This window comes from Dreissena polymorpha, chromosome 1 (assembly GCF_020536995.1).
Source record: "Dreissena polymorpha isolate Duluth1 chromosome 1, UMN_Dpol_1.0, whole genome shotgun sequence".
In the NCBI taxonomy this organism is placed as follows: domain Eukaryota; kingdom Metazoa; phylum Mollusca; class Bivalvia; order Myida; family Dreissenidae; genus Dreissena; species Dreissena polymorpha.
In genome coordinates, this window is record NC_068355.1 from 137,652,157 (window position 1) to 137,667,597 (window position 15,441).

A 15,441-nucleotide genomic window follows, 5' to 3' on the forward strand; every position below is an offset into this window, starting at 1 on the left:
AGCTACCTCACAGGAAACTCAAATACATGGTATTTCAGCATAGGATTGGCTACCTAGCAGAAGAATTGCCTACATACATATTAACAAGCATGCATAACAGCCCCGCAGGAGAAAGCTAACTAGAGCGAAGCAAAACATAATTATGGATACAAGCAAGCAGACAATAGCAAACTTATAGCAGGCTAAGGGAAAAAGGCACAAAGTAAAGGGAACAAAAATAAAAAGCATACAGAGGATAGGGTAACATAATACTATAAAGTATTGTACCTGCCCAGCCAGCATGTCAGCACTCCCTACCGGACACATGCAGAACAGCTTCAATCGGGTCCATTCCATTGGTTGATCAGGGATTTGAACTGGTTATAAGACGAGCACTGTCTGAATGTGTCTGGCAGAGTGTTCCACATACTGGCTGCAGAGTAACGGAAAAAGTTTCTGCCATACCTTTCAGTTCTAGGTCTAGGAAGTTCCACACAGTTAGTAAACCTAAAATTATATTTAGAGTCTTTAAATTTAACAAGATCATGTAGATAACTTGGTCCCTCTTTGTTTATTATTTTAAAGGTCTCTTAAGCCACACTTCTCATTCTTCTAACTTTAAGAGATGGGAGCCCAGATAAAAGCAAGAAAACATGATATGACCTTGAGTAATCATCATAAATTAAAATTAATTCTCTTTCCTGCAAATTTTCGATTTTCTTGGTATTAGTTTCCCCTGTAAAATGTCATGCTAATGGACAGTATTTTAGATATGACATAATAAAAGAATAGTACATAGTAAGCCTTCTAAGTTTGTTAATATTTCTAACTGTTCTTTTCATGACATTTAATTGCCTAGCAGCTTTCTAGCATATATTTGCTAAATGGGCATTGAAATTTAGCATATAATCAAAGGTTACGCCAAGTAATTTGACTTCCTCGTCACACTTTATATTTACGCCATTGAGATTAAAAGATATTTGTACATTGTGTGGGTTTTTGTTTCAAAGGCAATGGCTTGAAATTTTTTCAGGATTGGCTTTCATGTGGTTTTCGTTAAACCATTTGATAAGTTTCAAGCTGTCATTTTCTAGAGTTTAAACCAAAGTGTCAGGATTTTTACCTTTGAAAGATAAAGTATTGTCATCGGCATAATTATATAAATCACTTTGCTTCACAAATTCAAAAAGGTCATTGATAAAGATATCAAAGAATAGTGGTCCAAGAATGGAGCCCTGGTGTACACCTTTTATAATTGATTCGAAAGTACTAAAGTACTAAAGTTATCACCTATTTTAACTAATTGTTTTCTATTGGACAGATAACTATTTACCAAATCAAGAGCAGGGTCAGAAAGACCCTAATGTTTGCATTTTAATATAAGTAAGATGTGAGGTAAACAGTCGAATGCCTTTGAGAGGCCCGTGAGCACAGCTGCCAGATAGTTATCTTCATCTAGAGCCCGTTTCCAGTCTTCTGCAATCTTGAGAAGGGTTGTACTGCACCCTTGGCTGGTCTGAAGGCACTTAACATAGGGTTAAATATGTTTTCTAGATGATCCAGCAGCTGTGTGTACATGGCTTTGTCAAAGATCTTTGACGTTCTAGGGAGTATACGAACAGGGCGATAGTTTCCCTTATCTAGAGTACTATTATTCTTATATATTGGGACTACCTGAGCTATTTTCATACACTCTGGGAAAACACTGAATGACCTATTTACAAGATTTGATAGTGGATTTAAAATGATTGGACTATGATTTAACAAATAAATTGTCATAACCTGTGGCTTTCCTAGCATTCATATTATTGTTTCATCACAAAATCTTTAATTGGCTTAAAATGCATATTTTTCTCTTTACCTACCATTATTGTATCTATTTTCTCAATGCTGGAATGCTTATTATAAAAAATTACGCTACTACCACCCATTCTTTCGCTTCATTAACTTAAAAATCATTAAAATGTCACATATCTCTTTTTGGTCTGTAATAGGTTTTTCATTTTCTAATAAAACCGTGTTTTTGCTACAGATAGTTCTTTTATTTTTCAAAAATGGTTTGATGGTGTTCCATAAATCCCTACTCTTACTTCCCTCGAGCATCTTTCTATAAAATATTGTCTTACAGACTTCTTTCTTTATTCACTAAATTTACAATTAATCTGAATAATGCCAATTTTTATCTGATTTTACATTCTGAAATTTATTAAAAAGCATTCTCTTTGTGTATACTAGCTATTTCAGATTTGAGTTCATGAAAGGGGCTGGACATCTAGGTTGTTTCCTTGTTTTGACTTATCATGTTTATACATTTAATAATTTCTGTTCCAAAATCCACTGCTGCTTGTTCACTATTTTGTTGATAAACCATTTCATTAAAATCAACATTTGATAAATCACTATGAAAAGATAAACGGTCAAAATTTTTGAAGCTCCTGTATTTAATCCACTTAGTACGAGGAACATCTGGAAGCATATCATATTGTGACAATCACTAAGACCATAATTAAAATTTAATATGTGTACACATTTATCAGGCATATTGGTCAGAATAACATCAATCAGACTAGTAGTATATTCGAAATGTTTTGCTTTTGGATGTAAGTAAACGTAAAGGTCTTTGATGAACAAACTTTGTCTTTGTTATTTTATCAAATAAAGTCTATTCAGTAAGAATAACCCGTTTGCAACAAGTGTTTCAAAGCTTAATAGAATCATTACGAATGATCTTGTGTTTGGTTCTCAAAGTACAGGATGAGAAGGCTAGATCTAGACGCCAACAAAATCTGCAACGTCCATGAAAAAATTAGGCGAGTATAGAGTTTTTGATAATTTATGTTCAGAACGACTCTGTGTGTAAATCTACATGTACATGTATGTTGACATCGACATCATTTTGTCAGGAGCCATCGCCGCGATATTGGATTTTGTTCATTTTCTTTCGAAAATAAAATAAATTATTTATTTTTTTATTAAAGTACCATTCTTTTTACGGTCGTTATGTGTTACAATTGGAGGCATATGGTGATATTTTTCTCGTTTCACAGTTTTTGTAAGAAATGTTTTGAGACTATTTTGCGTACCAGAACAAATACATTCTATATCACTACGCATGGTTACATTCGTTAGATATATATTTTAAGCGCTTTTAATGATGAATTAAAATTATTGTTAAGGTTATTAGATCAATTTATATTAAATTTCACATTGAAAAAAATCAATGGGATAAATAGAATACTAGGATAAGCGTTGGATAGAGAGAAGTTTATGTTGCTCGGCTCAAACACCGAAAGCGCTCGCCAAGGCTCGCGCTCCCGGTGTTCTAAGCCTCGCAACATAAACTTCTTTTTATTCAACGCTAACCTAGTATTCTCTATATTTCTGATGACGATGTATTCAATCAGTCCTTATCTAGTTTATTGAAATATTTTAAAAGTAGAAATTATCCAATAAATGTTATTCAACATGGATTTTCTCAAGTGAAAAATATGACACAGAAAAGTGCAGTATGTGTTACTCAGAGAAATACCGATTCAATAATACCATTTACTGTATGTTTTAACACATCAATTCCAAATATTGCTAAAATTGGTAAGATGATCAAACAAGGACAGTGTTAAGTATTTACATTCATTTAAACCTATGTTGGCCTATAAAAGACCTAAGAATATACGTCACTTCTTTATATTGTAAGATGTTCAGTGTCTTATAACAGTGCTGATATACATTTATCGGGTCAGTGTAACCGCCCAAGATGTACACATTGCAATAATATAAACATAAATTCAAATTTAAATAGTAGTGTTACTGGTTTATCGTATGATTTACGCTATGATGTTGATTGTACTTCGCGCAATGTTAAATATCTTATTACATGTAAAAATTGTAATAAACAATACGTCGGACAAACTGATCAGAATGTTTCCCGCAGAATGAATAGCCATAGATTTGATATCAGAAATTGTTAAATAAATCCTATTTCACATGTTGCTACACATTTTGGATCCACCGACAATGATTGCACTTTATCAGATTCTCTTTTATACCTATTGATGTTGTTCAAAACAATCTAGACCGTTTATGCAAAGAAACATTGGATACATAAATTAAAAAATAATTATTATGATTCCTAACGGTCTAAATAATAAACTGCTTAATGACAAATAGTACATAAACATAATTAACATATACATTAGATGTTTGTCTATTACTATGTTTTTTTAAATATTATTACTAATAGGCTGTTGTATCATCACTGATCCATCTTTGTATTATCACCATACCCTGTTACCCATGTAATATAACCATTACATATATTTGTATCTTACGCATGCGTAATATACTTTTTAAGCGTTTTCATTGGCTTAGTTTTCGTTTATTGACCAATCGCATTTTGTTATTTTGCTGAAATGACAATGCAGCGTCAAATGACGTCACGAAAAGTAAACAACATTCGGGAGTTATCATTATGTTTGCATACATATTTATTTAATTTGCTCATTTAAAAGCATGTGATAAAAAAGATCTGACACTCGTTGTCATATCATACCATATTTTATTACACGAGTTCAGGAATTTTGTTAGTAAGCGAGCCTTTGGTGAGCTTACTAACGAATTGTCTGGACGAGTTTAATAAAAAATGGTATGATATGACAACTCGTGCCAGATCCTATATTTATGTAATATGTACTATATATTTTTTTGCCGCCAAACGACGTTACGTTATTGTATGACGTTGACGTTACTTCCTATGTATTTGTTTATACGCATGTACTACTGATGAAGGCTATGTCCGAAATATGTTTGGTACTTAAGACATTTAAATAAACAAAAGTGACGTGTTTGTACGATTTATTTTATTTTATGAAGGTTTGGTAACAAACTCAAAGAGGTTGTATTATAATAACCAGACAAACATTCAATAAGTTGCTGGAAAGATTGTATTTAAAATGTGCATAATAATGGTTAAGTTATCGTATTTCAAAAGTGTTGAAAATGATCCGGTCTGCTAAAGGTCATTTATATATTGTTTTTTTTTAATTTCCTCTAAACTCGCAAGGGTCAGAAGTTAAATATTTGGCAGCACGCATTGGGGTTCTATACAAAGGTATAATAAAACCGTATTTTGGAATCGAAACTGGTCACTTTTCACGGGTAACATCATTGTTGATAAAAAATATATATATAAACATATATCTTATGTTTATCTCTAAGACAAGGCGAAAACATTAAATGCTTCGCATGCAGCATCATGTAGTTGGACATAACTCTGGCGTTAAGATCACGTCTCTGAAGTAAAATTTGGTCCTGTACGGGTTTGTGGGAGGGTCAAATTACTTATAAATACAAATACAAATACATGTCACTTATATAGCGCAAAAATTATTATTAAAATATTCTATTGCGCTTCGCAAACACTGCACATTGGTTATCCGTGAAAAAGATTGAACAAATGAGTTTTTAGTCTTGATCTAAAACAGCCCTCATTGTCAATGATTTTTAAGTAGCTTGGTAGATTGTTCCACCACTTCGGGCCAACAACAGCTTAAGATCTATCCGCCATCTTAGTTCGCCTCCCGGGAATAACAAGATTACAGTCAAAAAAAGATTCAAGGAAGAAAAAAGTAGAAGATGATGCTCCCAAACAAAAATCTATAAAATCCATGTTAAGTCAGCAAAACGCAGATGTTACCACTGAAAAGTCTATTCGGTCCATAGAAACACGTCTATATGAGATTAGCCTGCAAACTGTCCACATAGATATGTTACACATATCTATTCAGATGTGTATAAATATAAATAATGATAATAAATATAAAATTTAAAAACAAATGTGTATAAATATATAAATAATGATAACAACTAGATTTCTAACTTATATCAAGATGTGTATACATATAAACAATACTGATTCCTTCATTCATCTATTAAGATGAAATGATTTTTTTTAAATGTTAAGAAATCGAATGTAAAACCTTTGCCTGCAAGATAACAATCATGTTCTGTCTTTGCAAATATGTAGCTTACTCATTTAGGGTTATACTATACTAAAATAATTTTGACAACATCTTAGACTCAGATGGGTATACATACAAATAATGATAATCCTCTATGCTAATGCTTTTCTAGAATGTATACCAAATTGCATACATAACCAAATGTATTAATTCTTTGTTCCACGAATGCGAACCAAATTGTATAGAGAACTAATGCTGGAGTTTCTTTTTTCCTCAATTTTTTTCTTCGGGTTGTGTTATCCGGACAATAATAATACTATTATGCTAGTGTTTTTCGAGAATTGTTACAGATTTTGTACACCGAACTAAATATAGAAGTTCTTTTTTCCAATATTGTGAACCAAACTATACAGATAATTTAATATAGTAGTTTTTTTTACAATTATGCATACCACATTATATAAAGAATTAAATATTTGTATTTGCCCTTTTTCTCAAATATAGCAATTGGAAAGATCATTAGAATACCTAACCATGCTTGTTATTATGAATACTCGTTTTTCAATTTGTACAGATAACCTAATGTAGTATTTCTTTTTTGCAATTTTCTGAGCCAAGTTGTATAGAGGACTAAATGTTTGTAGATGCTTTTTTTCCTCAATGTTTTTCTTCTTCAAAGAAAGGAACAAATACAGGAATCAAAAGGCTCATTAGAGTACCTAATCATGTTTGTTATTATGAATACTCATTTTTCAATTTTACTACTGAAAACGTTGCTTCTGCTTCCCTTTTGTTTTCGCTGGAAGCATTTAATACTACTAACCATGTATAGGATACTCGCTACTAATAGCCTTTTAAAAAAAAATGTTCATAACATTATTCCGATTTTAAAAACCTAAATATGCGAACGTTATGCTCCTCTTCTCATCCGTCTTTTTTTACAGTCAAATAATATAAAACGTAGAAAAATATTTCATATACGGTTATTCATATTAAATATATATATAAATATTGTGTTTTTTCCTGAGTAAAAAGACATAATGTAGGGAGTATGTTTTTAATTCATGCATACTTATTATGTACATACAAACATTATTTTAACTGGACCACTTCACACGTGTTTTTTTCCTACGTGTTTGTTATTTAATCCAAATATTTTGTTGTTTTTTTTTTTCCGGCGTACGAAAGTTCGCACTTGTGTATGTCTCTATTGGGACAAGTCTTGTTTTGTGTGTTGCCTTTTTCCCTATTTTTTCATTATATCTATGTATTTCTTTATTTCTATGGATTTTCCATTTTTTTTTTATCCTCAGTATTCTTTTTTTTTTCTTTATCTTCTGTGAAGACATTTTCGTCTGTGGAATTATCATGTATTCTGTTTTTCCTTTTTGTTTTCTTTTTTTGTTTGTATTAATGGACATATAATGTCTTATCATAGAAAACAACTGGACATTTTTTTAAATACAAACCAACTGGACAAGCACACACAAATTATCATCTATATCACCCTCCATCTCTTTAAATGGTTAAAATATGTACTTTAAGTGTAAAAGGGCTCAACAATAAAGACAAACGCATAAAAATCTTCAAATGGTTAGACGAAAAAAAAAGTATGCTTATTACAAGAAAGTCACTTGACACACACTTTAGCACAAACCTTAAAACATAAATGGGACGGGGACATCTACCTCAGTGGACAATATACTAATAAACAAGGCATTGCCTTTCTGATAAAAAGTAGCATAGGGATCACAGTTGATAACCTTAACGAAATAATAATTGTCAGACTAGCAAGTATAGATATCAAAATACATGAAACACAACTAACATTAATCAATGTTTACGGTCCTAACATAGATGATTCCACATTTTACGAAACATTACAATCCTTTATAATTAATAACCGAGATAAAAATATTAAAATCGGTGGTGATTTCAATACTGTCCTGAACCCATTATTAGATAAAAAGAATGGAAACCTTTATACTCATCCTAAAAATAGAAACATTTTAAATAACATAATTGAAAACTACAGTATGATCTGGCACTCAAACACAAAACCAACAATATTTTGTAGATTAGACTATTTTTAATATCTGAATCTCTTTGCAACATTATTGACACATTCACACAAACCAGGATTTATGACTGACCACTCTCTAGTTGAACTTAAACTGCACAATATACAACCTGAAAGAGGCCCAGGATACTTTAAAATAAACAACAGCATCTTATTGAATACACAATATCAAACACAAATAAAACAGGAAATATTAAATGCAGTTCAAAATAATAAAGATGCAAACCAAAACACCTTATGGGAAGTAATTAAAGGAAATATACGTAACGTAACGTAACGTATACGTAACACAACAATTAGATACACATCATTTAAACAAAAAGAATCACACAAACTTGAAACTGAAACCATCAAAACCATTGAAACACTTGAAAAACAATTGCATCAAACAAACACAAATGATACCACCGACATTGAAAATGAAATAACATTAAAAAAACAAATATTAGATGGAATCTATCATACACATCTCAATGGAATAATACTAAGAGCGCGTGCACAGCATGTTGAACACAACGAAAAAAATACAAAATACTTCGCAAACATTGAAAAACGTAGAAGTGAACAAAAAACTGTACACAAATTAGTAGTCAATGGCAAAGATATAACAAACATAACTCAAATACTATAAGAACAACGTTTATTTTTCGAAACCCTCTATAAACGAAAAAATGTTGAAAATAACACCCTTTTTAAAAATACACATCACGCTTTAAACCAAGAGGAAAAACAACTGTGCGACGGATTGCTTAATGAATATGAATATGGATTAGCCCTAAAAGAAATGCAAAATAACAAAAGCCCAGAATCTGATGGCATCACAACCGAATTTTATAAAATATTCTGGAATGATATAAAAACACATCTAATTAACACGGTGCCTATACCACGTGACTTTTTAAGATCTGTGTGGGGAGAAAAAGATAAACAAAAGCGCGACGCAGGTAACATTTTCGATGATTACTTTTTAAATATTTCACCAATTTTAATGGGATAAAGTGTAGAGCCCGCTCATTTATGAGACTTTTCTATAGGTATCATGATTATATAAAACAAATAAGTATTTTTTCAGTAAAGTGCAACCGCGCGTTTGAACGGTTAGAAAATGTAGGATCAGTGTGGGGACATTTTTTCATTTTGACACAGTAACATCACCTCTGATGAAATTAAGCAATACATTTTATAGGCGGAGCTTACAATATATCATTGTGCATTCATTTTCAGGTTTCTGTTATATATTTACGAAGACAAAGTCACGAAAAATATTCTTACAGAAATATGATCTGTGTGGTATACGTGTTTAGAATGATCTGTGTGGTATACTGTTTTTAAAAATTTTCAGTTCTATTCTGTTGTTTAAAAAATGCTTGTCAACAATGTATTCGATACTGGATTTTTAAATGCGATAGCTTGTATTAGACATAATGACTTTACAATACGCTTTTATTGCTTGTTGAACTAATGCATATACGTGCATGTTATACAATCTCAATTATTATTTTACAATCTTACGCTTGAGCATCTCAAATCGATGACAATTCCATGCTGACCTTAAATAAGTGTACACTTTATGTTATTGTACTTAATCCCATTGTTATTGTGGCGCCAATCACTACTGTCACTTGTGAAATGTATCGTATATTATTTTCAATATTATAATTATTTGGTTTTAGTTATGTCTCAATGCTCCGAATGCGGCAAGATGTTACAGACCCGAGCTGGGTTATTGCGACACACACGGAGGCACGCGAACTTGGGGAATTACTACTGCTGTGGGAAAGCGTTTCAGGTAAGATTAGATACCTTAAAAATAGTCACATGTTTTATACAGTTATATCTATCAGGTTATCATATATTTTGAATATCTTAATGATCGTCAAATCATTGGTTATTTAAAAATAACGAACGCGTGTCCTCAGATACTAAAATTTTTGAAATAGTGTGTTTACACATTCGAACGTAATGTGAATAAAATATTTATTTTTTTTCTCAGGATGCCTACCATCTAAGACGGCATAGGGCCTCAAAACACGAAGGTCCCAAATCTCACGTGTGTATAAAGTGCGGAAGGAGCTTCGCAGACAAATACCTTCTCGCGGCTCACGAGAAAAGCGAAACAAAACAGGGCTATGTTAAATGTGACGAGTGTGGGTTGGAAGTCAGGAGTGCGAGTGACCTAACAGAGCATGTCAAGACCCATCTGCCGGAGAAGTGTTACAGGTGTGAGGAATGTTTTAAAACTTACAAACACAAAACAAACCTTTCTAGACACGTGAGGACTTCACATAAATCTTAAAAATGATTCTAAAGTTATAAGAATTTGATTAGTTTTAAGGTTTTGTTTAGTTTGTTTATTTGTTTCTTTTAAAATCATTCTCAAATAATTGTGCAATAATTTGGATTTATATTATTGATCATATTTCGCATCTGTGATTTGTGTAAACGAATATGTGATTCTCTCTGTGATTTGTATTATCGAATCTGTGATTCTTTTATGATTATAACTTGATTAAAGTTTTGTGATGTTTTTTTTTTTGTTTTCAATTTTATATACCGCTGTCATGAGCTAGTTCATGAATCATAAGCAGACAGGTTTACTTATAGTGGTGATTTTCACGATTGAGTTACATAATTAACTGCCTGCTAATACTTATTCTAGTACGTTGTAATTTACAGTAAACAATGTGTGCAGTCCGTGGTATTTGACAGTAAACAATGTGTGCAATGAGGTTGTGTATACAATACAATACTCCTTAATTCGGAATATGTCTTGACATTCTTCAAGCTGCATCCCACCGCACACACAAGAGGAGAATCGTACATTCATAATCATTTAATAAATAATATATATGGGCCGTGTCGCGGCAAAACCTGTATTCGTGACAAAATTTGACATTTTTTGTTTTCTATGGATTGATAAAGACTGTTCTGTGCTTGTTATTATGATACCAAATTTATAGATATAGCCCCATTACTTACAGAGAAATTTTTATTTTAGTAACAGCACTGCAGAGGTGTTTTGACGTTAACAACGTTAACAGCGTTTTCAAGTAAACCGCATTCAGATGTATGTTACATCAAAATCCACACTTATAAACAAGACATGAAATAACATTTAAGAACGCATTTATTTTGTTAAAAATATATTATCAGGTATCTATGTGTTCTAAAAATAGTTGTGATTAACATTAAACTGTAAACTAACATACGTTGCTTAGCAACAAAGTCCACTTATATTTACATCGACCAGCAAACCATACAGTTTAAATCATTTTTTTCTAAACCAATCTCACATATTTTCACAACATATCATTTAGTTTTTCATAGGAATGCACGCATCAAAACAAACATTATCAATTACACCATTAATACATAAACCAACAATATCCAATAATAAAAATAATAAATAATTTCATTTTGTTGAAATGTTAGATTTTTATTTCCCAAAAGTGCTGTTTTTAAAAATTAAGAGTCGATTAATCTTTAATAATTTTTATAATTATTCTTAGCATGTTCACAATTTATTTATCGTACAGCTTATATTGTATGCAGAATCCTTTGTTTGCCATGAATTCTATAGAAACGAGCAGAAGTGAATACAAATATTTCATTTGATATGAAAAAGTGTTATTTAAATGATTTATAAATAAACCAATGTATTCAAACAGACATTGAAGGATATTCAAAAAGTACTGAAGAATAAGTTTCAAGTTATTTGTCATTCGCCTGTAAATATTGACATTATAATGTGTGTAATCTTTCGCCGTAGATGCGATAGATGCGACGACATAACTATAGTGATGTTTCTGGGCAAGGGCAAGTAGCATCCTTGTTAGCATCGCTGAGTTATGGCCTGACAACTTTGTACAAGTACTCCTGTCTGTTTCGGCTGAGTCCTTTGGCCTCTACAATCTGCGGTTGTTGGTATGGAATATGGACGCCATCCATAGTCACTGTAACCTTGACCTCTGGACATCCGACTCTCGTGCGCATTGTGACCACACCTGGCTCTGCCGTCGTCATGCGGAAGTACTGATATTTTCTGAAAATAAAAATAAATACTATTTTGGCAAACATTTTAATACGTTTGGATAGGACACAAAATTATGATGCATTTGCGAATAATATTCATTTGCATTGGTAACTATAATTGAAGACAATGTGCATGGTTATGTCCGAGTTTTGTTTTCTTTCGCTTTGTATTGCACTTTAGGAATTTTAGACTTTTCGTTAAACATCAGTATAAAACCGTTATACAGATAAAAATATTAACAATTCTACTCAGTGGTGTGAACATTTTCAACCAATTATCATAGGCCTACGTTAGTAAATACCTTATCGCTGGTACAGGACAAAACAGTCGGGACAAAAACCCTTTCCAATCCCGCCAGTTCCATGCCGGATACCTCACTGCTTCATTGGATGCTGAGGACATATTCACCATCTGGATCAATGAGTCCATTGTCTCAATGTTCGACCTCCTGAATTTTAATGATCAGATTGCTAGTATTGTCAGGAGAAGAAATGTAAACTCGATCTTATTCTACATGCTATATAAATAAAACACTTCATACAAGGAAAATTTACCTTTTTTAAATTCTTACACATACAACAAAGGCGGCTTTTAGGTACCTGTAAAGTTTCTTTAAATGCCCAAATCCACTGTCAACCAGACACCTGGCATGTCCTGGTATTTGCATGTGGTATTCTATCACGTCATGTCTGCCGGTCATCACACGCCATGTGAAATAGCCAATGAGGTAGCGGTTCTTGTTCTGACCTCTAAAATATTGCAGACCATATGTTAACATTCTAAAAATACATACTAAAACGTTTCTATATTTTTTTCTTTGTTATTAAGGTAACGTTACACATTTTGTTAAGCCTACTTTAAAAGAAAAATCAAACAATTATTACCATATGCTATATAGTCATAGATATAAATAATGTTTAATTGTTAAGAACACAATATTTACTTATATGTTTGAAATATTTATTCAAATATAACTAAATGAATCATATGATTGATTACCACTGGATAATTTTACAAAATAATATCCGCATGGATGGAGCATGTCGATTCACCACGCCCGTGGGTGTCTAGCACCATATCCAGCATCGAGATGACAGCATTGGGTCCGTGTGTTTGGGTACCATCTATGCCCATAGTTTCACTTTCATCAATCAAAAAATTGAGCTGTTTAGGCAGTCCATCTATCCGTACACCAAAAATCTGTACTTTGCGAAGGGACATGAAATAAATTGGCCCCATTTGCCTCGAGAAGTGAGGAATGGATACATTTTGACTAAAATCAAAAGTATAGTGGTTTGTTCTTTTATCAGAACTTAATATGCATGTTTCCTTGGCACGCTTTACACAGTCAATATAAAGTTCTCTTTCTTTTTGGGCATTTATCACATGTTGTTTGAAGTTTTCGGCAGCCTCTAACTTTTCACTCTCTTCTATTGCCTTCATAATGTTCTTTCTGTGGCCTTCACATGTTGCGCAAACATCATCCCTAGGCGAAGCTATTCTAATGTGACACAGACAGCTTTTCCAAATTTCACAGAAAGCAGTTCGCTGTAAAGATCTAACCCCAGCCTCGCGACAACTTTCTATATACTCTTTATGAATGGTTAGTTTTGTTTTACCACTGTCAAGATAAATTGGAGGAGTATTGTCGCTTCCTCTGGGAGCTGCTGGTTGGGGGATACCATACGTGTCCGCATAATTTTGCAAAAATTCAACCACGCGTTTTACATCATCATAAATGACGGCTTGTGATGGTTTCTTTCCTACGTTTCCATGCTTTCTTGGCAATGGACCATTCTGCTTATAATGGTCTACAAGATTTTCTAAAGCTGATCTACCAATGTCATTAACCAGCATAAACGTTTTCTTGCAAACTGGCTATTGGAATGCATTGTATGAAACCATCGAACGTTTCCTTGGCTTCCCTCGTTTTGTAGTCAGGTCATTTCCACACTTAAGATTACTCATGACAATAATATCCTTCTCTGCCTTTGTCAATTCTCTCATGTTCAATATATGATGGTATACCTGGCCAATTTCAAAATTAACAGTACACTTACTCTTGCAACCACATCCGATCTCGAGAAACTGCCTGACAGTTGCATAGTCAGCGCCCATGTCACCACTGGCGCATGCACCACTGACAATGTATGTATCGTCCACATCACTTTCATACTCATCACTGTTTTTACATACAATGTCATGTTGGTGAATGAAATTTCTGGCTCTACAATCAACACTATTTGCTGCTGAACTGTTTTCGTCCTCACTAAATGAATGATAATTTGGGGAATTTATATAAGTCCCATCATCGGAATTTGAGCTCACCTGAGATGCCGATGGAGTTCGCCCAAAGTGGTCGGACAATAAATTGTCCAGTTCCTGGAAACGTATATAGTCTATGCAAATTATTCAAACATTAAATAATCGATACGTGTTTCTTTACGCGAAATTACAGAAATTTGTTTTTGCACTCAGTCATTGAATAAAAGTAGACAATGTAGATCTATATGTGCGATATGCAAGCTATTTCCTACCGAAACAAGGATAATAAGTGACAAAAATCTTCCAGACTTCTATGCAATATTCTTTCCTGCATATTAATCTATTTAAATCTATTAAGAATTTGGATAAATAATAATTTAGAGACTATGGTCGAGTTTATAATAAAAATCGAAAACAAAAACTAACAAATAACAAATACTATTTTGCTTTGAATTTTAAAAACTGTTTAGCCTTTAGGATCGGCACAACAAATTAGAATCGATCGGGTTCAATATTGGAAAAAAAACTTTTTGTAGTAACCCCATGGTTTCAATAAAAGGTTGGGACAAACTCTTACAACAATTCATGTACAAATAAAAATAACAAACTTTTAGTCTGATAAGTTATACCGTAAATAAATTTTCGTTCACTGAATATCTTAACAACGTTTAACATGGTGGTTAATTTGTAAACACGTCTAGTTCGCTATATTCTATTAAATATTTAGATCAAACCAATTTTGCAAAATAGCCAATAATAATAAAATATACTACTTACTTCTATTTCATTATCCATATCACATCATTTCATACTTAACACAAATATATAACTGTCCAAAACAGCTACACAGATCCACATGTTGCAGTGATGACGAAATCGCGCAAATTAAATAAAATGTTGACGTCACTTTACAGAGAATTTACCAACGTCATAACTGATGTCACGAATACAGGTTTTGCCGCGACACGGCCCATATACATTTACTTGTTATATTCTCTTCAAAATAGTTGATGCTAAAGATTAGCATACACTTGTAGCATTGAATAAAACGACATCATTTGTAACATGACATTAACACCAACATATGGCAAATGATTGTCAAGATCTATAATATGTACTAGTAATGA

At 32.5% G+C, this 15,441-nt stretch overlaps 1 protein-coding gene across 2 annotated transcripts; it reads right to left on the bottom strand.

Moving 5' to 3' along the window:
* Positions 1-11,130: 11,130 nt before the first annotated feature.
* On the bottom strand, positions 11,131-15,191 carry LOC127851602 (uncharacterized). Of its 2 annotated transcripts, XM_052385441.1 has the most exons (5): positions 15,092-15,191; positions 14,378-14,431; positions 12,649-12,798; positions 12,351-12,497; positions 11,131-12,058 (listed from the first exon to the last, which is right to left on the bottom strand). In XM_052385441.1, exons 3-5 carry the CDS (start codon positions 12,747-12,749, stop codon positions 11,863-11,865), a joined length of 444 nt encoding a protein of 147 aa, XP_052241401.1. In that variant the 5' UTR covers positions 12,750-12,798; positions 14,378-14,431; positions 15,092-15,191; the 3' UTR covers positions 11,131-11,862. The 2 variants fall into 2 exon arrangements, with proteins under 2 accessions (XP_052241401.1, XP_052241396.1); XM_052385436.1 differs by lacking the exons at positions 14,378-14,431; positions 15,092-15,191 and having other exon boundaries at positions 12,649-13,059.
* Between the last annotated feature and the right edge of the window lie 250 nt (positions 15,192-15,441).